Source organism: Balaenoptera borealis (assembly GCF_965194805.1).
Source record: "Balaenoptera borealis genome assembly, chromosome: 15".
Taxonomy (NCBI): domain Eukaryota; kingdom Metazoa; phylum Chordata; class Mammalia; order Artiodactyla; family Balaenopteridae; genus Balaenoptera; species Balaenoptera borealis.
The window spans coordinates 50,208,495-50,234,265 of NC_138871.1; the positions used below are offsets into that span (position 1 = coordinate 50,208,495).

The following is a 25,771-nucleotide window of genomic DNA, read 5'->3' on the forward strand; positions in this document are numbered from 1 at the left end:
GTGCAGCTTGTTAATGAAAATCATGAGGTAGAGGCAAAATGTGGGTTTATTCCTGGTGAACTTAAACAATCGGAGCTATTTTGTACCCAATACCAAGAGGGGTTTGGGAATCATCTGTTAGGAAGACATTGTCACTCTATCTAGATGTGCCTTTGTTTGTTGATAATGTACTTATATACAATTTTGTCACAAGAAAAGTCATTAGTTTTATATTCTAGTAGAAAAACAAAGGATTTGGAGAATAAAGTCAACATATAGTGAAGAAAGCGCCATCTGATTTCCTATCCATTATGCCAACTAAGAATAAAGTTTGTCCTTGGATTTCAAAATCAAATATTTCAATTAAAAAAAATACTCTCAACTAGAAGACATCTGAAATCCATGGGTTATGGGATTGTATGAGCCCATTTGTGTGGGTACCTGTCTTAAAAATTAGTGTCTTTTTATACCTATCTCTGCTGCCCACTCTTTTTTTCTTGTTGTTGTTGTTAGATCACCTCTTTGTTATTCATTGGGAATGCAGTGTATGTTCTTTTTTTAGCTGAGTGTCATCAAGAATCTTCAAAAGCTATTGTTGATTTAAATCATACCATATCTGTCATGTTAATTGTTCTGTGAGTGCCAGTTAAAGGTATGAGGGCAAATTGTATGTCTGTATGCATGTGTGTGTATATGTATTCTTGTGTTTTTATGTACTCTTTTCAAAATCATTCAAAAGGCTTCCATTTCCTCCAGCTGTATTATTTAAGACTTTTCTCTCTACTTTCCCTACTAATAATAACTATGTTTATCTATTTTGTGGCACAGGGCAGTTATTATAAAAAAAAATAATGAACTGATTGTACGGATGTTCAAATCAGTGATAATCATTAAAGACATAAAATTATAATTGAAATATTTGATGTTTCCTTTGGAAAGTACAAAGGGAGGCTTAGCTACATGTGATCTATCCTCTGGCACAAGTATTTGCTTTCCTGTGAATGTTGTTAGCCTGTGGAGATGAGATAATGGTGCCACAGAAGCTATCAGAATTTAAAACAAGATTTCCTTTGCTACTTCATTCTACAGATATTTCCTAGGAGGTTCTATGACAGATATTGTGCAAACACTGAGAATACAACAATAAACACTACACATAATACCTGACCTCATGGAATTTCAGAGTTCAGAGAGAAAATATTTATTGAATATGCAATTACAGGGTCAGTGCTTGTTTCAAAAGGGCATGTATCAGGTGTCAGGAAAGCATATATTCAGGTGTCCTAATTTAACTTGGGGACATCAGGGAAGACCTCCTGAGGAAATAATGTTCCTGCCAAGAAAACTCCATTAATGAGTCATGTTTGGCTAAGGAAAGGTGAGAATGGGATGGGATGGGAGTGATGAAAATCTTTCAAGTAGAGGAGAGTACAAGTGCAAAAGTCCAGAGGTAAAAGGAGGGCTTTAGAAGAATTGAAAGAATTCTCATGGAAAGAGGAGAGCAAGGCAGTGACAGCCATGAGATGGGGCAGGGGAGGAGGGAAGAGACCAGATCATGGAAGTCATCATAAGCCTCATCAAGTGGTTGAGATTTTATCCAGAAGGCAATGGGAGGGTTATAATAGATGAGCGGCATGATAGGGTGTTGGCTGACATGTGGAGAATGGGTGGGATTGATTGCGGAGAGGATGCAGAGATGTCTGTTATTATATTATAGTAGTAATTGGGCAAGAGGTGATTTGCAGCCTAGATTTGGGTGGTGTCTGAGGAAGTAGATCATTTCTGATGCTGGGAACACTCTAGCATGAAAAACAGCGCAAGGAGCCACATAATTATAAAGTTGTCAGGAGAGGTATAATAGTGTAAATTGGTATGAGTGTTGCTCTACAAAGAAGTCCATAGAGCAAAGGGTATGTGTTTTTGAAAGTATTTAATTTGCTTATCAAATTACGTACATAAACATGTTCATTACATAAATCACATATAAGCCAAAATACATATTCATCAAGAATCATGCTGCCATAAGACAACTAATATTAAATTTTAGTATATTTTTCCAAATATATTGATATATGTATACAAGCACACAAAAGAGAACATAAAATGTACACACTTCTTGAAAACAAAGATAGGCTTGGAATTTATGCTATTTTATCCTTTTAAAAAAATTATCAATATACCAAAAATATGTTCCCATAGGATAAAATACTATAACATTTTAATAATTTCATAATACAGAGAGATAGATGTCAATGTTTTTATTAAACTTTATATTTGGTCCACTTTGGTATTTACATTTTCAATTAAATACTAATGTATGAAATATTTTCAGTCATATAAAACTTCGAAGGACATATTGATAAGGTCTAAATGATAGTTCTTTTCTCTTTCTCTAAAAGTGTGTGACTAATATGGTGGGTTTATTGTGGTAAGTATAGTGTATAAATAAAACTAGCCTAAGAAAACATTTATTAATTATTCTAAATTGAGAAAAATGTATCTTTTATCTTCCCTAGTAAAATGCTCCAGTCTTTTCTTGTGGGCAGTACTACCTACCATTCAACATTTCTTTCGCCTCTGAGTCCTCATGTGAGCTATTACCAAAATGTCTTAGTTCAAAATTCCACATTAGTTAATTTTCATAGAATAAAAAAACTTCTGGCAATATACACGATTGAGTGCTGAGATGGCAGCCTAGATTCTTCCTAAGTGCTTTATAGATCAAGAAAACAGTCATCTATTTGCAAGCATTATTCAAGGTCAATTTAAACTATGTTTTTATCAGATAATTTTTTATTCAAAGAATCAAGGCTCCCACTTAGTTTAGAGCTATGAATAGGGACCACTGTTGTGGCTTGTATTTGTTCCTGAAGTTATCATGCCTTCTTTAGAATAGTTTAATAAAAAGCAAATATTTGAGCATATACTTTTTTTCAAATGTCATATGCCTCAATCTGTCAAGTTTTAAATGAAACTGAAGGACACTCAAAGTCACTTTTGTCAAAGCCTTTTCCTATCATAACATATTTGATGATGCAAGATGTATTCCCTTGTGATGTCCAAGTGGTTGATAAACCAATTTGTGTGGAATATACAAGAACTATTCAGACTTTGTGGTTTCCTTAAATGAGATGAATAAGAATTTCTCTTTTCTGGATAGGACATAAAGTATGCTAGGCCTATTTTAGATGCTTCAGTGTGCCGAAGATGGTATTAAGTTTGGTGTTCATAAATTACTAATCTGGAATAAGAGATTGAATGTATTTTGAAAACTTAAACCTGTTTCACCTGAACATGTTTAACTAGTTAATAAGAAACATCAAAAAGACAAAACCCTGAGATCAATGTTCATTTTTTTGTAAAGCTATTATATGCTGTTTAAATTGGTTGTTCGGGTCTGTCTATAATATAAGTTTTAATAACCTAGCTCAAATGCAGATTTCTAATTTTCAATTAACATAGGAATAATTTTGTTTGCTAAAATAAAATAAATGAATGAATGACAAGTCTGAAACATGAAATGTTCTAGGTAGAACTTTTTAAAATTCCAAATTTCAAAAAATCATGTGGCAACTGTATAGCTCAAGCTTTAAGTATTAACTTTTAACCTTTGACCTTACAGATTTTAACCAATGAAATGTCTCTTTAAACTTTAAAGGAAACAATGATAACGAGCGCCTGGCGATTGCTAGACAGCGAATTCCATATCGACTTGGTCGAGTAGTTGATGAATGGCTACTCGACAAAGGTAAAAAACATTGATTAAAACTTCAAATAAAAAAATAATTTGAACATAACCAAGTAGTACTTCATTGTAACACTAATAAACATAAAAAATAAATTTTCCGTAAAACTAAATTAAAAACAAATTTAAAACAGTAAAATGTAGATAGTAATATTTGCATTCCTTGTATAATAATTTCTATACATTTTTAGACGTACCAGCTGTTTAATAATCTTACCCTGTTAACTTAAGGTTAAAGGGACTGTTAAATATAATCCACTAACTCAATCTATGAAGGTACTCACAGCAAGCATTAACCCAAAATGATAAATCATTTATAGATTATATTACATGTTCCAGCCTCTAAATTATTAACTAAAATATATGTAGTTCTGATATCTTCATTATGGTCCTGAAAAAAAAAAAAAAAACAACTCTTGGTTTAAACTCTAGGCATCTTAAATAGTGGGCAATATGGATTGCCAGTCAAAATGAAGTCCCTTTAACGTTTGCAACCTTCTAAGAGCATTTGGGAACAAGCCCTGATTAAAACTGAACTTAAAGTTGTGTGCATGCTTTTTATGAACAGAGAGCAATCTGCTAAAACTGGATACTCAATTTGATGATATTGGTACTGTTGTGCTGAGGATTGCTGTTTGATGGAAATGTGCCATAATTTCTCCATCGGTTTGTGTATCATTCCTGAAGCCGCTTTTTACATCTGAAGCTATATATTTTTTTTCATTTTGTTTTGTTTTAATAGACTTGCTGAAAGCCAATCAGAAAAATCTTTTTGGATTTTTTTTGTCTCTGACACGCTCAGTGTAAATTATGTGTTTCTTTTCAGTGTATTTGCCGGAAAAACAGAATAATTCAAATAACAATGGACTATTGCCTTCAAAAAATACACATTTCTAAAGAAGAGCATATAGATACCTGTGGCCATTATGTGAATTATGAAATTTTTACCATAAATTTAAAATCAGATTTCAGCTGCTATAGATGAGTTTCTACCAGTGGTAATTTTAGAATGACAAATACTTGAAATATTAAATATCTCATTTTTAGTTAAACAATTCAGACTTAAGAGACCAACAGTATAAGATCTTGAGGTAAAAGGGGAAAGGAATCCACTAAAAATTAATTTATCATACATATCTTTGATTGGTCTTTTAGCAAAAGCACTACATTTACAATAAGTTGAGAATTTACAAGTATTTGCCAATGATTATGCATTCCATGGACACCTCATTTCTAAGCAATGAATTATGAGTCAAATGCCTCTCTTATAGTTTATTGCTCTCATTATCCACCCCATGAAAGATCTGTTTTGTCATCCTTTGTAGAATGTAGAGTTCACAATCAACATTTTTGCATGTATGTAATATTATTTTTACAGGGCGTCAGCTCACAATCTTCAATAGCCAAGCAACCATAATAATTGGCGGGAAAGAGCAGGGCCAGCCCTTCCAGGGTCAGCTCTCTGGGCTTTACTACAATGGCTTGAAAGTTCTGAATATGGCAGCCGAAAATGATGCCAACATCGCCATAGTGGGAAATGTGAGACTGGTTGGTGAAGTGCCTTCCTCTATGACAACTGAGTCGACAGCCACTGCCATGCACTCAGAGATGTCCACGTCAATTATGGAGACCACCACGACCCTGGCTACTAGCACAGCCAGAAGAGGAAAGCCCCCTACAAAAGAACCCATTAGCCAGGTGAGTACACAGATTTCATTTCTTCATTCTGGATCTGTGATTATGAAAGTGGACTTTTCTGCATATGTGTCTTTTCTAGAATGGGATTAATTTCTGATCTCAAGCATTATGGCTTTTTTAAGACTTGCTTAATATAATGGATTCAGTTTGAGGATGAAATGTGTATATGCTGTTGGTTTGTGGTTTGTGAACTTTTATTGATATATACCGCTTTGTGATGGTTTGTGTGTGGTTAGTTGATGGGCTTGATTCAATAATCTTGGTCTAGCCCAAGCTGAGGGGATTGTCTACTAATTACACAGGTTTTTCACTTTTTAAGTTAAATGAACAAGTCAAATAGTGAAGTATCTGAAAGGCCTTGTTCAAGCTCAGCACTTCATCAAAATAAAATAAAAGCAAATTTGAACAACTTAAAAAAGAAATTGCCTATAGCACTTCTATTGTATTTTGAAGTCTGAAAATTTTGAATTGGTAGGCATGTGGCTCTCATCGTGAATGATAAATCTACTATTTTACTGTCTATGGGAAAAACACACTGTTAGTTTATCTGAGGACAAAGACCCAAAATATGGTACTTAAAAACTGTCTTGGGCCAACATATTTCGTACATTATATAGCTAACTGCCCTCACCCATATTTCACTTCAATAAGCGTATTTTTCAATCTTATGTCTAAAAGTTTTGAAAAACAGAATTTTTAAATGTCACACTTGTACAACTAGGAAGTATATTTATTCCATCAAGATACACTTACTGCTTGCCTACTATGTGTCAGGCACTGGCTTAAGTATTGGCATTACATCAATGAAGAAGAAGGAAAAAAAAAAAAAAAAAAACACCTGCCTCAGAGCTTTCATTTTATAAAGGCTTTTAGAATGCTGTTGAAATTCTATTAAATTCTATTAGATCTCTGTTGACATTTATAACCTTTGTACATATTCTATTGTTAATGCTTTCAGAATTGTGTGTTCTTCTTGGCCCAAACTTGATTGTTTGCTTTTGTTTTGTTTTTGGTAGTTAGTGAATGTCTCTAGTAGGTGTCATATAAAGCTTTCCAAATACATGATTCTTACTTTTCTAGAAAACCACGTACTAAAGAAGCAAGAATATCAACAATTATTTTTTAAATTGCTTTTATTTCAAATGTTTGAAATAGATCATGTGTCACATTTAGAAGGAGAGTAAAAGAAGATAAATTCTGTTCAGATCAGCACCCTATCTACTAATTAACATATGTTTACCAGAGAAAGAAGAAAATAGATTCTGATTTTTACTTTGAATAGGAAGGGGTGGGAGGAACAGAATAGAGGAAGAGAAAATGTCCTAGAAGAAGAGAGATGACCAAAAATTGTAAAGTCTGTAAATTTATAAATGTAGTATTTCATATTATACACCTATATGCATCACTTTTTTCTTTCTTCTCTCTCCTTTTTTAAAATTTGCATTTGGCCACGAAATAAAATGGGCTGTTTCACAGGGTGTTCATCAATATGTATTTACGGATCACACTACATGTGCCATACACTGTTCTAGGCACTGGGGATACATTAGGAACAACAAACAAAAAACCCCCTCCCTTACGAAATACACATTTTAGTAAGAATGTGTGCTTAGAGTATAATCATTTTGTTGATTTTTCTCTGTCTTGTTTGGGTTTATAAGATTGTTAATAATTGCACTTAGCCTCTTGGATAAAGACTTGTGTCTTTAGACAGATTTATGCATGCGCAACAGCTCTGTTTGATATTCTTTTCTAATACTTCACTAATGATTTGTTATTGTGGTTATTGGTTTATGGTTTATTTAACGATAAGCAGGTTATTAAGGCAAATCTGATATAGGAAAATGAAACACAGAGCTATGATAGACTATTTCCTTTATGTAAAATAATTCATGAGAGGACATTCTAGGACATTCGGAAATAGAAATGTTCTTGTGAATAAAATTTGAAATGATCAGATTTTTTTCTTAGTAGTCTTGTTTCATCGTTAATGAAATTACAGCTGCTTAAGTTGCTAGGTAAACCAGATGTATCCCAAAATAAGGAAAGAATTATCAGCCTTACTTTTATGTTTTTTATCAATTAGTACTCGCTATGTATTAAGAAATTATGTTTTTTAAGTAAACATTTGTAAAATAGCTATTTCATTTGCAAGTTGAACACCTAGAAATGAAGAAATTAAAAATTTATGCATTTTATAATATTAACTAATGTAAAAGGAAAACAGTTAACTGCCCATTAATTACCAATGAAAAGAGTCTCTTTTATGGTAAGCTATAACATGTTTAAAGATAGCAGTGGTTTATGGAAGTAAATGATCTAATCAATTAATGATTACTTGGGTCATTTGAGGAGGTATTGACTTAAATAAAAGATTACTAGGTTCATTAAAAAATACATATTTTAAATCTTTAGATTTTTAACAGACCAATAACAACAATTAAATAATTTGGACTAATATACTGCAAATATTCAACAACAGTGTTTTAAAGTTGTACTAAAAGTTTTAAAAATTCTCTCTTAAAAGGATATGTTTGTGATTTGTGATTACAGGTAATAAGATGTGAATGTATGGGGGAAAAACTACTAGGGAAGAAAGCAAATTATTTATTTTTGAGTAACAGAATAATTTGTTGTAAATTTACTTCACTTCACAGTTGATTTTTATCTTGCCCTCCAACTACAAAGAGATTACTGATATATGTAGAATTTAAATGTTTGTTAGAATTGTCAGTCTTGACATTTAAATATGAAAGTGATTTGTAATGCTAATTCTAAGACTGTAACCTTTGACCTGCCTGCTTTCATCAACTGCCTTACCAAATTGTGTACCAGGGAGGGTCATTTTATTTTTCAAAAGCCACACTGGACTGTTTTCTCAATCAAGGTGTATTTTCCTCAACGATAGCTACAATGGCAATGTACTTTAGGGTGATTGCATGTTTTAGAGCTATGGAAACAGATTTTTGGTCAAGCAGAATTACATTGGATTCATTTCAGATAGATGAGATGAGGTTTGTTCAGCCATCCTGCAGGGCAAGTAGTAGGGGAGAATTTTCAGTTTTCACAGCGTCAGAGAATATAAAAGAGTGTTCACAAAATGTCATCCCATAAGATCCTGTTTACATTCCTACTTAGAAGTAAATATGCTTTAAAAAGAAAAAATAAAAGGTTTTCTTCTCTGAATGATGATCAATTTTAAGACTAATGTCTACTTTAGGAAGATATGATCTATGGCATGAAATACTGAGTACATTTACCAACCCTTCTGATTAAATGACTTTTAAAAATGTGAATATAAAAATATTAATAGTACTTTTTATATGGATTATATAAAGTTGATAAAAATTTGTTTTACTTATGATATCTAATATCTAAATGTTTCTGTAAGACCCACTCATCCTAAAAAAGAGAAACTTTCTATAAGGCTATTCTTGGAAAGTGAATATTTGCAAATAATTAACAGTATTAAGTTCTTCAGGATGCTGAGAGCTTCTTGGGATTTTTGATGGCTGAGTGTTCCCTCCTCTTCTGAATAATCTGCCAATGTCTTACAATGTATGTGTAGATTTACTTAAATGAGGAAAAGTAAGTCAACATGCAAAGGGCAATATTCATTCCCTTTGGTTGCCAGTTTGTAAAGAAAGGAAATTATTTCTTTTAAGATCAAGATTGTGAAATTTCTTTTGGTCTATGCTTTGTATCACATTTTGTGATATTGTGGTTCTTTCCTTCAAGAATATTTTACAAGTTATTTACATACCGTAGACAATATGGATCCACAGTAATGCCTTTTGCCTAGAAGAGGTATGGTAAAATAGAAAGATCACAGCAAATCAGGAGACCCGTTTCCAATTTCAACACAACCACCTACCTTTTTGTGTAACTTGGACAGATGGGTTAACCTCGCTGCACTTTGACCTTGCGCTCTCTCTAAAATAAGTGGGTTTAGGAATCTCTTGAATTGTTCTCAGCTCTAAAATTTCACTGACTCTAGTGATGATGCTCTTAATTAGGTCTTCTGATTCTTATTTAATAAAGCATAGATCTCACCCTTGACTTTTACACAGTGTGGCATGCATCTCAGTTGGCCTGTATAGTCCTCTTGTGCGCCTGGTGTACCGATGTAATTATTAATAGTATCCTTTTCTGACTCTCAAAAGCATCCCATTTTGGTCTGTAAATTATATTGCATTCTAGTTTTACAGCATATATACAATCTATCTTTGCAAGAAAATCATACTTCATAAGAATAATAAATAGAGAAGCCCTGTCCTTTCATTCAGAGCAGGAACTGATTCTGGTATCCTTACTTGGTTTCAAGAATCCATAGCCTTTTTCATCTTCTTCTCATCTCATTTCAAAAATCTTGAGAAGGGAGAGAGATTAAGGCTTTGAGAGATTCTGGTTTTTGACTGGAGGGACTATAGTTTGCAACTCTTAGTAAGAAATTAAATTGTAGACTGGGGCAGGATCAGTAAATATAAGTGAAATGTATTGGAACAATCTAGTTAGGCTTTTTTCAGAGTGGAGGTAGCAAACCTACTCAAGAAAAGGAACTATTGAGGATTTAAAACATTGGTAAGGGGTCAGGACGTGTATCTTCATTTCCTACTGAAGCCACTGGCATTTGATTCCTATGGAATGTTCCAAAAAGAATCCCAATTAGGATTCAAGCAAACAAAGAGTGTTTGAATGTGTCAGACACTGCTATTGCTTCCTGGTGGCTTTGGAGATAGATACTCCTAAAAAATTAATACTATTTGTTTGAAAAATGTAAGCAGAATGCACACATATTTCCATGAAAAATATCTAAAACTAACAAAAAACATATTGTAACTTCAAAGAACAAAATTTTATTTTTTAATTAAAAGTATTAATTAACCTTAGCTGTGGCTTCATTATTAAAAAATAACTGCATTACTTATAATTATGTGTGTTCCTGATAACCACTCTGCATTTTAAAGTACTAGTGACATGAATAATTAATTTTATTTTCCCTAGTCCAATCATTCTGCTGAATTCACTTAAACTAACGTACATTTCTACTGCAAATTTTAGTGCATACTGAAAAGAAAAACACTTGGGTGTAGATCTGAAAATATATACAAAGGCATATTCTTCTGAAACTAAGAAGAATGGTGCCGGGTAATAAAAGTGCAGCTCATTGTAATTTTAAATGTAAGTAAGCACTTCCCTTTAGAAGGTGTTTTCCCCCTCCTTGTGGGTAAGCAAAAGTTCTAGGATATATACATTTTAAAGAGTTTATTTTAAGAATTATTGTGTTCAGTGCATATTCTTTAGGGTCTGGAGGTTTCACTGGATGAAAAGGTGCTCTCTTGGTGGATGCAACCTTGGTTTTGAGACATCTTTGGACAAGGCTAGTTCTAGACAAAAATAGCCATCCATCCACCCATCCATCCATTTATTCACTTAACACATGGTTGCTGAGCACTTACTATATACCAGGCAATGTTCTAGTCACCGGAAATACAGCATTGAATAAAATTAGATTTTTCTGTACAAAGCTCACATTCTAGTTAGGGGAGATGGACAATAAACGTTAAAACAGCATACATGGGATGTCAAGTGCTATAGGAATAAAGCAGAAAGGAGAGAGGGGATGCTTGTACATTGGGGCTGGGGGGGAAGCATAAGACGGGAATCTTTTTTGAATAGATATGGAAAGATTATTAGTGATATGGCATCAATTATAAAAGAACATTGGGGATGGTGGGGGGGGCGGGAACTGTGTGCATGCCCTGCCCTATGTGGTCCTAAGGACACAAGACACTAACTAATAAGTGTCTGGTTAATTAAATCAGAAAAGTAATCAAATTCTAGGGAATGTATGTGAATGAGGAAGAAATGAAGACTCAGAAAGTACAGCTTGGTATTATTCTTGTTATTTTACACGTGAGAAAAATTGAGGCACAGAGAAACTAAGTAACTTCCCCAAGGCTGTGCAGCCAGCTTCTTTTCAGAGTACGTTGGGGTGATCTGGTCCTCTGCCCTTAAATACGTCCTCTGTTCAGAATCTCATCACTTCCTGCCTTCTCATATTCTAAACTAGCTCAAACTTCTCATATTCTCACATTCTAAACTAGCTCAAATGATGTCCACCCAGGTGTCAGGCTGCTCTTTCGAAAATGCAAATATGGGCCTTAATACATCCAGGTATTTAGGACAAAGAGCAGATTCCTTGGATGATTGTCAGGGTTCATTCTTCACAGCTGGCCTCCTATCTGCCTCACTAGAAGTTTTATCTCCTCTCCTCCACACTCTTTTCCCCTGATCCTGTTGCACTACCAACAGAAACCTCTAGAGGTCATGCTGTTTCACACCTCTTTGTCCTCTGCCTGGAAAGCCCTTTCCTTTTTTCACCTACCTACTTCCCTCCTCCATACTCCTCCCAATCTCTCTCAGTCTGATTCTGCCTTCTGAGAGCTAACAGTCTGAAGAAGCAACACTGGCAAGGGCTGTTAGGGGGCAGTATTGCACAGGGGTCAAGGGCAAGACTCCAGGGGCCTGAATGCCTACTTAAATCTCAGCCTTACTTTCCCTACATACTGGCTATGTGCCCTAGGCAAGTTAGCCTCTCAATACTTCTGTTTCCCATCTATAAAACGGGGATGCTGGTTTCATAAGCTTATTGTGAGGATTAAATGAGTCAATATAGTATGTGAACTATATACAATTACTGCCATTTGACAATTTGTATTACCAAAAAAAGAAAATTTCTTATGGTTCACCCTAAAATACTGAGAAGTAAAAAAATGTCTGACCCATGTAACCATTATACAAATGATAATTACGTTTGAAAAGCATTCCTCAAGTACACTGTATAAATTAAAGCGTCTTTCTTACCTTTAAAGATATTTTCTCTGCCCTTGAAAACAGCTCTGAATTGATGTTTCTAAATCAGAGCTCAAATGGTGTGGTATGTACTGCGCTGAATTCTCTATTGAATGTGTTTTCCACAAGGAGGCAGCACCATTCCCCTAGAACAAGGATGTGGGAAGGGGTGGGAGGCAGGAAATGATTCAGGGGGAGAGTTGTCACTGGCATTTAGTGGGAGAGGACCGTGAACACTAAATATACTTTATAATGAAGAACTATCCGCTATCCACTGATAGTGGGTAGTGAAGAACTATCTGCTATTTTACTCACCTCCACCCACCATCACCACCATCACCACCACCACCAACACAATCTCAAATCACTGTTGACGGAGCAACCCAGAAATTTTGTATACCTGTTTCCCAGCTGTTCTCAGACAGAAACTCCTTCATAGTATGACACTGAATATTGCAAATATGACTTCTATCACTGTCCTCAATAACATGTCTTGATTAAGGAGCTTAAAAAGTCATGATATCCTTTTTCAACTTGGAAATGAAAGACTTCAAGTACTTCCAGCTGTGAGTTAGACCAAGTTGGGTTTATGATTCTTGAAACAATTTCTTTTGATATCATTTTTATTACCATGGGAGAAATAGAATGACTTAAAACTCTGTATCTAATTAATATGTGGCAGTAATTTCAGTGAGCATTTTCTCAGAAAGGACTGTTGAGGTTGGCTCCCTTTCTGATATTTCAAGTCTCAGTTATAGGACAAATGAATATCTTTTTATTATTAACAATGCTTTTTTTGCTTTCATGATATATGTAAAATGGTAAGTATTGTTCAATAAACTAGTATCAAGATTAAATTTAAATCTCTATGATTTTTTTAATTGAAGTAGAGTTGATTTACAATGTTGTGTTAGTTTCAGGTGTACAGAAAAGTGACTACATATATGTATATATATGTATGTATGTAGGTATATATATATACTTTTACAGATTTTTTTCCATTATAGGCTATTACAAGATATTGAATATAGTTCCCTGTGCTATACAGTAGGTCCTTGTTGTTTATTTGTTTATCTATTTTATATATAGTGTGTGTATCTGTTAATCCTCAACTTCTAATTTATGCTTCCCCCTCTGTTTCCCCTTTGGTAACCATAAGTTTGTTTTCTATGTCTGTGAGTCTATTTCTGTTTTGTATATAAGTCCATTTGTATCCTTTTTTAAATAGATTCCACATATAAGTGATATCATATGATATTTGTCTTTCTCTGTCTGACTTACATCACTTAGTATGATAATCTCTAGGTCCATCCATGTTGTTGCAGATGGCATTATTTCATTCTTTTTCATGACTGAGTAATATTCCATTGTATATATGTATACCACATCTTCTTTGTCCATTCATCTGTCAGTGGACATTTAGGTTGCTTCCATGTCTTGCCTATTATAAATAGTGCCACTATGAACATTGGGGTGCATGTGTCTTTTTGAATTAGAGTTTTCATGTTTTCCTGATATATGGCCAGAAGTGGGATTGCTGGATCATATGGTAACTCTATTTTTAGTTTTTTTTTTTTTTTTTTAAACATCTTTACTGAAGTATAATTGCTTCACAATGGTGTGTTAGTTTCTGCTTTATAACAAAGTGAATCAGCTACACATATACACACGTTCCCATATCTCCTCCCTCCTGCATCTCCCTCCCTCCCACCCTCCCCATCCCACCCCCCCAGGCGGTCACAAAGCACTGAGCTGATCTCCCTGTGCTATGCGGCTGCTTCCCACTAGCTATCTATTTTACATTTGGTAGTGTATATATGTCCATGACACTCTCTCACCCTGTCACATCTCACCCCTCCCCCTCCCCATATCCTCAAGTCCATTCTTTAGTAGGTCTGTGTCTTTATTCCCATCTTGCCACTAGGTTCTTCATGACCTTTTTTTTCCCCCTTAGATTCCATATATATGTGTTAGCATACTGTATTTGTTTTTCTCTTTCTGACTTACTTCACTCTGTATGACAGACTCTTAACTCCATCCACCTCATTACAAATACCTCCATTTCATTTCTTTTTATGGCTGAGTAATATTCCATTGTATATATGTGCCACATCTTCTTTATCCATTCATCCGTTGATGGACACTTAGGTTGCTTCCATGTCCTGGCTATTGTAAATAGAGCTGCAATGAACATTTTGGTACATGGCTCTTTTTGAATTATGGTTTTCTCAGGGTATATGCCCAGTAGTGGGATTGCTGGGTCGTATGGTAGTTCTATTTTTAGTTTTTTAAGGAACCTCCATACTGTTCTCCATAGTGGCTGTATCAATTTACATTCCCACCAACAGTGCAAGAGGGTTCCCTTTTCTCCACACCCTCTCCAGCATTTATTGTTTGTAGATTTTTTGATGGTGGCCATTCTGACCGGTGTGAGATGATATCTCATTGTAGTTTTGATTTGCATTTCTCTAATGATTAATGATGTTGAGCATCTTTTCATGTGCCTGTTGGCCATCTGTATGTCTTCTTTGGAGAAATGTTTATTTAGGCCTTCTGCCTGGTTTCTGATTTTTTTTTTAATATGGAGCTGTATGAGCTGTTTGTATATTTTGGAAATTAATCCCTTGTTGGTCGCATCATTTGCAAATGTCTTCTGCCATTCTGTAGGTTGTCTTTTCCTTTTGTTTATGGTTTCCTTTGCTGTGCAAAAGCTCTTAAGTTTAATTAGGTCCCATTTGTTTACTTTTGCTTTTATTTCCATTACTCTAGGAGATGGATCCAAAAAAGTATTGAGGTGATTTATGTCAGATAGTGTTCTGCCTATGTTTTTCTCTAAGAGTTTTATAGTGTCTGGCCTTGCATTTAGGTCTTTAATCCATTTTGAGTTTATTTTTGTGTATGGTGTTAGGAAGTGTTCTAATTTCATTTTTTTACCTGTAGCCATCCAGTTTTCCCAGCACCACTTATTGAAGAGATTCTCCTTCCTCCATTGAATATTCTTGCCTCGTTTGTCATAGATTACTTTAACATAAGTGCATGGGTTAATTTCTGGGCTTTCTATCCTGTTCCATTGATCTATGTGTCTCTTTTTCTGCCAGTACCATACTGTTTTGATGACTCTAGCATTGTAATACAGTCTGAAGTCAGGGTGTGTGATTCTTCCAGCTCCATTCTTCTTTCTCAAGATTGTTTTGGCTATTTGGGGTCTTTTGTGTTTTCATACAAATTTAAATATTTTTGTTCTAGTTCTGTGAAAAAAATGCCATCGGTAATTTGGTAGGGACAGCACTGAATCTGTAGATTGCCTTTGGTAGTAGATGATTTCTTAAATTTTTATTATTTAGCGCCTATATTAAGTTTTCTTATCAGTTAGCATCACTGAAAAGTTCCCCAACAAGAAAAATATATTAACATCGTTAGGCTGGAACCTCAAGAGGAGATCTAGTTAATTCATCTGCCCCTATACAGCACTAACCAAACAGTTTTCACTGTCTTCTCATCATCACTGTTCTCTTTATGTAGGCTCTCAAGCAGACAAATAACACCAGTGTTAACCAATAGTTTCTCCAGTTAGCATAGTAAATGATAATTAAAACAAATCAAAACATAGCAGTGTATATTTGTTTTTATTAACTTACTTATTTTCAACCATGATGTATGTTGCCTATAAATCTGCAATACTTTTATTTAAAATTATGAATTAGCAAATATCTTTTGTGTACCTAACATATAAAATGCACTTTGCAAGGTATTGAATTCTTGAGGATGAGTGTGAGGTACCTAGAGATACAGAGTTGTATAACAAGAACCAACCATTTCTCAGATATGTAGAGACTCCATACATGAATTATAAAGTGCCCTAAATCAACAATAGCAAAGCTTTTGTACATCACAGATGTACAGTCTATTATTAATGGCATCACTGGCACAATTGAAACTCTGAAACAAATTGAAAGGACGGAAGATATTTTAGTATTTTTTTAATAGCAGGTGATTTGAAGCAACACCCTTTTATTACTTAACATGTTCTGAGTGTTGGCAATGTGCTAGACACTACCCTGAGTCTGAAATTACCCACATTCTGTGGAAAGCTTTTTCTAAAATAAATGTTATCATCTGTCTGTAGGTTTGATAGGGTAGCTGGTGGTGCAGGCCCCTTTTGTCCTCTTTTAGGATTTTCCTAGTCAAGAGGGATCTGGAGGCTCCCCTGAAAGGCATGTGGCGGAGCCGAATCACCTCTGTCCCTCCATGGAATAAATACTGTGCTGCTGAGGAAGCCTGGATACTGTTGGTTATGTGTGTGAACTCAATGTTGGACTATCGTATGGAGTAAAATATGAGCCAATAATCAAGGGAACTTTAAAATCATGTTTATCGTGATGACAGATTCTTTGTATCAGCTAAATTTACATGAGCAAACATCTTAGTGTAGCATCTGGCACAAAGTAGGTGGTCATTTTTTCCTTCCTTAGCATCCTCGTTTCCATTCTGCCACCACTCTTCTCCTTTTTTCCTTTCTTCCTTCCGTGTGCTAGACCCTATTCTAGGCATTACAGATGCAAAGAAGATGACGCAAATCTCAAATAAGAGAAATGGGCCTGAATTTGATCAACACCATCCAAGGACTATGTAACAAATATATTCAGCTATAGATTCCCTGAGATACTGGCAGGTAACCACACGAGGAGTCTCTATCTGCTGTAGCATGTTAAGCCAGCTCTTACGAGATCTTCACTAAATGTAACCCAGCATTAAACATTCAGCAGGAAAACTTTGGACCTGGAACTCTTGAGGGAAGCTTATTTTCATATTTTCTACACCTCTTAGCTTACCTCTACGGTAACTATCCCTGAATGTGTATCAAGAGATTGTGTGTACAGCTAGATTACAGTGTAAGTACTTGTGTCCACAGGTCCAAAGAGAGTATCAGTTTCTTTCAAAAGAAAATAGAAAATATTCACATTCCACTAAAGGGAGTTTCTCTTGTTCTAATGCCCATATTTCAGAAGTAAAAAGGATTCATCAAGATTCTTTCACATTTTGTGGTGAATTTCCTGTATCTGACCTTTCCCTGCACAGCATCAACTGGCCATTAGTAATAATTCTAGACAGAGTCAACATGGTAATCCATAACAACAGATGGAAAATAAGACATCACAAGGCAGCCAAATGACCCACTTATTCTGTTATGAACTGATGGCGTTCCACTATCCAAAGTAAGAATTTTCATTATAGTTTTAGATAGAGGTTTAATTATATTTATGACTGAAGTTTTCTGTGGTTTATTTAATTGCCTCATTGTCTTATATACTCTTGTCATTGTGACTTTGCATTCCACATTATTTGGAAACTTGATTCAGAAAAGGGGGGGAAAAAAAAAAGAGCATGTTACGTAAAGCACCCAATCTGAAATTTATCATTGGTGTGCTAGCAATAGTAAACAAAATACAACTTCCCATTTTCAGTCTTTGCATTGTTGCTACCTCTGCCAGTAATGTTCCTGTTTCCTTCTTTTTTCCTGTGCTGCACCTGTACCTGTTATCTTATTAACAGCAATTGACTCTACCTTTGTAAAGTTCTAAAGCTTTGCTAATGTTAATGGTATGAGATGATTTTAGACCTTGCATTTCACTTGAAGCTTTCCCGAACAACCCTAAGCAGGATGCATTTCTTGTTTTCATAGCCCTTTGGAAAAATAGATATATATTCAGATAAGTAGACATACAGATAGTTATTTATCTATCAGAGCCTATAACTTTTATTTCAGTTTCCTTTTTGACAAGCACCTGAAAGTCAAAACCTATGCCCTATTCACCTGTGCAGGCTCAGCACCTAAGGTGCTTGGTGCAAAATGGACCCTTAGTAAATAGTTTTTGCATAAATAAATTATCAACACCCAAAGTGCATATCCCAATGCTGAGATAAATACTGAGTGCTGCCTAGTGTTGAATTTTCCTGGACTGATCAATAGTTGCAGAGAAGGGCTTCCCTGGCAGCGCAGTGGTTAAGAATCTGCCTGCCAATGCAGGGGACACGGGTTCAAGCCCTGGTCTGGGAACTAGATCCCACATGTCGTGGGGCAACTAAGCCCTTGCTCCACAACTACTGAGCCTGCGCTCTGGAGCCTGTGTGCCACAACTACTGAGCCCACGTGCCACAACTACTGAAGCCTGAGTGCCTAGAGCCCATGCTCCGCAACAAGAGAAGCCACTGCAATGAGAAGCCCATGCACCGCAACGAAGAGTAGCCCCCGCTCAACGCAACTAGAGAAAGCCCGCGCACAGCAATGAAGACCCAACACAGCCAAAAAAAAAAAAAAAGATTGCAGAGAATAAAGATGGTACATGTAAGAAGGGAATAACAGAATTATTCCTTCATATGCAGAGTAAATACACAGTTTTAAAACAAAGGGTGGTGTCGTTTTTAAGTATATGTAGTCTCATTTAAGAGAAAGACGTGAATAGGATATACAGGAGGCAAATTCTCATTTCAGTTTGTGTTACCAACATTCACTTAAGTTCAGGAAGGATATTCCAGTAGTTGTCCCTAAGGTGGAAAAGACAAGGGTACAAAGCAGTATGATTTTGACTGACAGGTTATGGATTAGTGGGTGTAACGTGCTTTTCCAGAGGTTGAATGCAGTCTCATCAGTTTGGGGTTATGGTGGTTCACCTAGCGGGGGAAGGGGCAATGTTGATGGTCCCCCCTTTAGAGGAATATTTTATCCCTGGCATAGTTTAGAATTGCTGATGCACTGTAAAACAAAAAAGCAGGCTGACTCTTAGTAAGATTTAGTATTGCTTTTAAACTGTCTACAGCAAAGCACCCCCTGTTGTCTGCCCCAGAAGCTGACCTCCCCACAGTCAGATTGCTAACAGTCACTTCAGAATTGCGTGTAGTATTTGGACCATTTTGAAGAGGCAGGAACTCACATTTTCAAACCATTTTTCCGATATTTTTGTATCTCCAGCTAATTTTGACAAGCTGAATAAACAGGTAAAAATATCTAGGAAACCAACGAGGAGGCCTCATACCGTGAGACCCATTACAGACCCACTTTTGCACCAGAGACTCGACAAGGCTTCAAGAAAAGCTGGGCATAGGCTTGATATTTAGACACTGACTATTGCTGGAAAACAGAACTGGGGAAAGTGTTTAATGTTCCGAAAAGATAGTCACTGCTGAATTTAAGCATGTAAAAACTGATATTTTCACTGGCAGTTTCAAATGAGAACTGAGTACAAAGAACTAGAGAATTAAACGAAGAGATTAGAGGGACATGCTGGCATAACACTAATTGGACACAAAGACTTAAATGAAGCTTGGGGAGTGGAGTGAATTCCTGATGACAGACAAATCTAGACAAAGCCTAGGAAATTTCAAAGGAATTTATTCTTGCTGTGTGGGTTATTTGAAAAATACAATATATTTAAATGGGTGGTACCTCAAATTGCAAGTAATAACATTAATTATAACCTGCTCTTTTACCCTAGTTCTGAGGCTAATAACAGGATGCTGGCAAAATTTACTTTTATGCTTTGTTGAATGTATGCAAAACAAGTGGGAATCATTGTTAAATTATTTTCATTAAGACAACACATGCACATGAAAACAAATCAATATGATTTAGAAGATGATATATGTGTAAAGAGTAGCAACCCCCCATCCAACCCCTCTCACCACCCCTAGTCTTACTTCCCAGAGATGATATCTTTTCATAATTCTTTTGGTAATTAGTTCCATATCTCTAAATAATATGCTTACACTTCCAATTTTTTATCCCTTTTATATAATATTTCTGCAATCTCCAGAATGAAAACTGAAGATTAGTTCCTGGCCTTAATCCCTTCATTTTCCTTTTCTTCTTTTCCTCTGAATTTTGTTCATATATTAGTTATTTTTGTCACTTTAAATAGTATATTTATATCTCTATTTCTCATTCCATTAATATACAACAATATCTCTTGAGTATCCACATTAGTAAGATAAATATATTGTACACCTACCTGTTCCTCTAGCTTCCCTAGATCTCACCATCTCATTATATTTCCAGAGATTTTAACTTTAACATACTGTTTGGCAACCACAACTACATCTTCCATATTTTATCTATGAGGAGTATAAAGTGGAAAAGCAATAAAGCACATTGAGATTATCATTACTATGTAAATATTGTCCAATGCCCATTTCACTTATGTGTTAAGATTACGTTCATTTTCTTATGGGTCCAATATTATATTACCTGGACTTCTCAAAGGAGAAGTTTCTCAGGGTCAGGGTCAAATGGATTCCTTTCCATCCTATCAATTGCTTACAATCAGGACATTCTATTTTGCTTCATATTTGGATTATACCTGTCTTCCATATTTTTTTTCCCAGAAGTTCCTCAACATCTTTTTTCCTTACATTTCTTCCTTTACTTTTATTGGATCATCACTTTAAATTCCCAATCACTCTTTCAGTTCTATCAAATCTTTCCTCCCCCCGCTCCCCGCCCCCAGAGATCTCCTATCTGTGCTTTCTGTTCTTCAGCACCTGTGTTACTGCTTGTTCTTGAGCGTGACAGGAGACCCTATTCAGGTTGAGAGTGGTCAGAGTTTGTAGGGTGGTCGACTTTTCCTTGGAAATGGCAGGCAAGGAGCAGACATCCTAATGCCAGAATGAAGAGAACATTCATAGTAAGAGCCTTGCCTTTCCTTGGACAATTTCTTGGTTTTAAGAGAAAAATGACCTGGATTTTCATTTGTCGGTTTGTTTTTGCTTTGGGGTAAAAAAGCTACTGTTATATTTTAGGTGGTTATATTAATTATCTATCTCTGTGTAACTAGTTATCTCAAAATATAGCAGCTTAAACTAACAGGCATTTATTCTCTCATGGGTTTTGTGGGTTAGGTGAATCTGGGTGACGCTTACCTGGGTGCCTTGGGCTCACAGTCTCTCATGAAGCTGGAGTGAAGGCTGTTGACCAAGCCTGCAGTCTCATTTAAAGGTTTGACTGGAGGGTGGGAATTCACTTTCCAGTTCACTTACATGGCTGTTGGCGGGCCTTATTCTCTCACATGTGGGCAGAGGGCTGCTTCATGAATGCTGGCAGCTCACTTCCCCCAGGGCAAGTGATCTTAGAGAGGAAGCAGGGTTGCGGGTAGAGTCTGGGGCTTACTTAGGATGGGAGCCACAGACTTTTTATAACCTAATCTTAGAAGTGACATTCCATCATGGCTGTGGTTAGTCTAGCCCCTCCATACCCAAGGGGCGGAAATAACACAAGGGCGTCAATGCTAGGAGCTGAGCGTTTCTGGAGACTTAGAACCTCTCACAATGTCAAAGAGTAGGGGGTGCCAACTGATATGACTTTTGTGTATATTTTCTGCTGGTCTCCTTCCAGATCATCTCCAGATTGGCTGTCACTGACTCTTTATCCCCTGTACCTCTCCGCCTTGTATTCCAAGCTGTGCATTTTTCTGCTTATCTCACTCATCAGCCCTTTTTCAGCCACTTCTAGTCTTCTACTCATGTTTGGAAATCTCTTTATTTTGCTGTCTGCATACTTTTTCTCTTCACTGATAGGCTTTACAGACCGTATTTGTTCTTCTAGCTTTTGTTTTAGTGGGGCCTCAGGAGGGAGAGACACAAAAGCATCAGTATTCTCCCCCAACTTGAACTGGACATTGAGATTGCTACTGTGATGAGAGGAAATTAAATGTGTTGGTACTGCGTTTAGTCTCTATGCAGAAAAGAATGCCCTTTGCTTTTCATGTTCAAAACACAGATGAGAAGTCTTCTCTATACCCACAATTAACTGAGTTTTCAAATTTTAACAAATCCTGAAATACGAAGAAAACAACATAACGTTCTTTATCATTTCTGAGTTCTGAGCTTCCTACTCTTTCCCCTCACTAACTTAACCTTCTGAAGCAGTTCCTGCTTGCTTGAGTATTTATGGTACTGCATTTCTACAACCTTTTAATCTTCCCAGTTTGACAAAGTTTGGCAATAATCATTTGGACTCAAAGAACAATCACAAAACTTCTAAATGACTCTGTGGTTGATAAGGCCTGAGTTCTTTTGCATTATTTTATTGTCATTCATTTTTTTTTTTTAATTTTATTTATTTATTTATTTATTTATTTATGGCTGTGTTGGGTCTTCGTTTCTGTGTGAGGGCTTTCTCTAGTTGTGGCAAGCGGGAGCCTCTCTTCATCGCGGTGCACGGGCCTCTCACTATCGCGGCCTCTCTTGTTGCGGAGCACAGGCTCCAGACGTGCAGGCTCAGTAGTTGTGGCTCACGGGCCCAGTTGCTCCACGGCATGTGGGATCCTCCCAGACCAGGGCTCGAACCCGTGTCCCCTGCATTGGCAGGCAGATTCTCAAACACTGCGCCACCAGGGAAGCCCTGTCATTCATTTTTGATGGTTGGAAGGAGATGATGTGGTAAGCCAGCAAAATAGCCTTCATTCTCTCTAATATCTTATCTTCAGTGGAATCTTAGAAATGGTCTTATATTTCTGACTTCATAATGCACTGTTCGTCAATTAAGAATAGCCAGAATGGAAAGCCAGGTATAGTTTTGTCTTGGTATCCAATTTCAATTTGTTCCAGAGAGTCAGGAACAGAAATATTAGAGAGATATTAGAGGGGTGTTAGAAAGAGAGGAGGATTTTTGTTATTTCTACATTCCAGGTTTTTTTTTACTTTGACTTCAAAAGACATTTGCCAGTTAATTCCAATGGCAATTAGAGCAAAATTACTGCTTGCTTTGGTAAAAAGAAACTCAGAAACTAACAGAAATACAAAGCAAAGGAGAGAAATATTTTACATTCAAACCTAACCATACATGACATTTAATAGCCTTGTGTAGTTATCACCTATTTTTTATCATTTCAATGTTAACTGTTCCTCACTACTTAAGAAAAGTATTCTATTTATTTAATTAAATTGATTAAAATAAATTTTGTTTTACCCTTTTTTTTAAAGTCCCCCACTTACTTTGTGTATCAATTATTTTTTGCTATGTTGCAAACTGCCCCAAAACTTTGTCACTAGAAACATTTATTTAGCTCAAGATTCTGTGATTCTGCGATTTGGACTGAGCTCAGCTAGGTGGTTTTTCTAACCTCAGCCAGGTTTGGCTGATCTCAGCGGCTCTATTCATATGTTGGTGATCCACACTACCGGGTTGGCTAGGGACTGGTTGATCTAAGGTGGCTCACTTGGGACAGTTTATCTATGTTCCACATGTGTTTTACGCTCCAGAAAGCCAGCTCAATCATACACTTCCATGAGTGAGAGTGGAACTGTGCAAAACCTCTTGAGCCCAGGCTCAGAACTTGCATAACACTGCTTCTGCTTCATTGATAAAGCAAATCACGAGATCAGCCCAGATTCAAGGACAGGAATTATAAGAAATGTGGCCATGTTTGTAATTGATCACAACTTAAGAAATGTGACCTGTATTAATATTCATGCTCCAGCCCACCAAATGATAAAATCATGTTGTCACATACATTTTTTAATAGCTAAAAAGTCAAATGAAGACAAACAAATGTGTATACAGAGTTGTCAAAATCTGAAAAATTTGGATTAACATTTCTAGTACTGTATATTTCAGTTCTACCCACTCTCCTATGAAGACGGTCTCCTAGTGTGTTAGGTGCTGTTATCCATTCCTTCCTGGGCACATGCAGTATTGGAACAGTTCATTTGTTCAGCTGACAGCAGGTGCTGTTTAAGTCCTGTAGTTAGCTTTCTCCCCTTTCCTCCTTAGAGGTATTCATCAGCAAACTTTGATGGTCAAAAATCACATTATTCAAAGATCACTCTAGTACAAAGTACATGAATCTATTTTGAGATACAGAGTATAGATATGGATATAGGTATAAATATAAAGATATAGATATAGATATGCCTTTCATGTTCTTGATTAAATAAGCATGCCTTGTCACTGTTTCTATATCTCCTTTACACATAAACCCACATACCTCCATATTTTCCTCAATTTTATATATTACATTATTTTTCTCTAAGTATATCCTTTGTGGTTGTCATAATTTTCCTTTTTTTACTAATTTTTTTCTTTCAAGCCATTAGGCTAAAAAGATGTCAAAACTTAAACTAAGGTCATTGTTTTTCCCCTCTGAGGATAAGCATATTATCTGAATTGCAGTATGTCTCCAGAATTTTGCTTTTAATTCACCTTGACGTTCCTATAAAATCTGCCTAAACGGCTGACAAAAATTAATAGCATGTTTTGTTTCTCAGTCTAAACACGTTTTTAAAGAAATGGAACACTCTCTTTCTAGTAAATAGGTAGAGAGAGTGAAACTCTATGTGGGAAGGAAAAACCAGATAGTTGGAATTAGAAAGTATGCATTATGGACTGAATGTTTATGTTCCCCCAAACTTCATATGTTGAAACCCTATCCCCAAAGTGATGGCATTAGAAGGCGGGGCCTTTGAGAGGTAATTAGGATTAGATGAAGTCATGAGGGTGGAGCCCCCATGAATGAGATTAGTGCCCATATAGGAGAGAGTTTGCTTCCTCTCTGCTCTCTGTGTGAGGACACTCTAAGAAGTCAGCAATCTGAAACACAGAAGGAGGTTCTCACCAGAACTCAACCTTGCTGGCACTCTGATCTCAGACTTCTAGCATCCAGAACTGTAAGAAACAAATGTCTGTTGTTTATAAGCCACCCAAGCTATGGTGTCAATACTTTATTATAGCAGCCTGAACTGAATAAAACAATATGGTACCTTGATTCAAGTGGTATAACTCTTAGAAGAGCAGAAACACCGATACTCAAATGCAGATACCAGGGGAAAATCTCACAAAGCTAAAAATAGATGTGCTTTGGAAATTATCCAAACTTCTGATTTAACTTCCCCATATGTAGCCTCTCTTATGGCAAATAATCAAGTTATGTTGGCTTTTCTTTCTTCCCGAGATGTGCAGTCAATAAAATGTTCTCATTTTAGTATCACATACCCTCATTGTTGTGTGATGAAATGGAGAATGAAATATAAAAAAGGGATATGACTTCAACTCTATTTTAAGACAAATAGAACCAAGCTTTTATTTTCAACTTAAAATAGTAAATTGAAGTTTTGAATTACATTCTAATGCAGGCCAGTTCCTTCTACTAAAATCTACTTATTAGTTAGACTATGTATAAATTATCCAAGTGGACTTTAGGAACAGTATTCAAATAAATCAACACAGAAAATAAATTTTTAGAAAGGAAAGGGAATGTGATAGAAATAATTAAGGCATAGTTCTATATGAGTATGAGCAATACACATAACCACATTCAAACGTTAGCACTGTTTCATCCATTTACTAAATACATATGTGTGAAACATGTAGTATAGGAAAGGCACTATTCTAGGCAGTGTGGAAACAGTAATAAAAACAATGGATTAAAAACTCTGCCCACATGATCCTTGAATTTTAGTGAGTGGAGAAAAACATGAGGAAATTGCATAAGTGAAGTATATCAT

At 35.9% G+C, this 25,771-nt stretch overlaps 1 protein-coding gene across 26 annotated transcripts in view; it reads left to right on the plus strand.

Moving 5' to 3' along the window:
• Positions 1-25,771, plus strand: part of NRXN1 (neurexin 1) — a 1,113,486-nt gene that overhangs the window by 971,014 nt on the left and 116,701 nt on the right. For 16 of the 26 annotated variants that reach the window (XM_082357954.1, XM_082357975.1, XM_082357978.1 and 13 more), the window contains 2 exons: positions 3,638-3,727; positions 5,103-5,422. In XM_082357954.1, coding sequence (XP_082214080.1) covers positions 3,638-3,727; positions 5,103-5,422 — 410 coding nt within the window. The remainder of the gene's footprint in view (positions 1-3,637; positions 3,728-5,102; positions 5,423-25,771) is intronic. The other 10 variants (XM_082357957.1, XM_082357959.1, XM_082357962.1 and 7 more) reach the window with 1 other exon arrangement.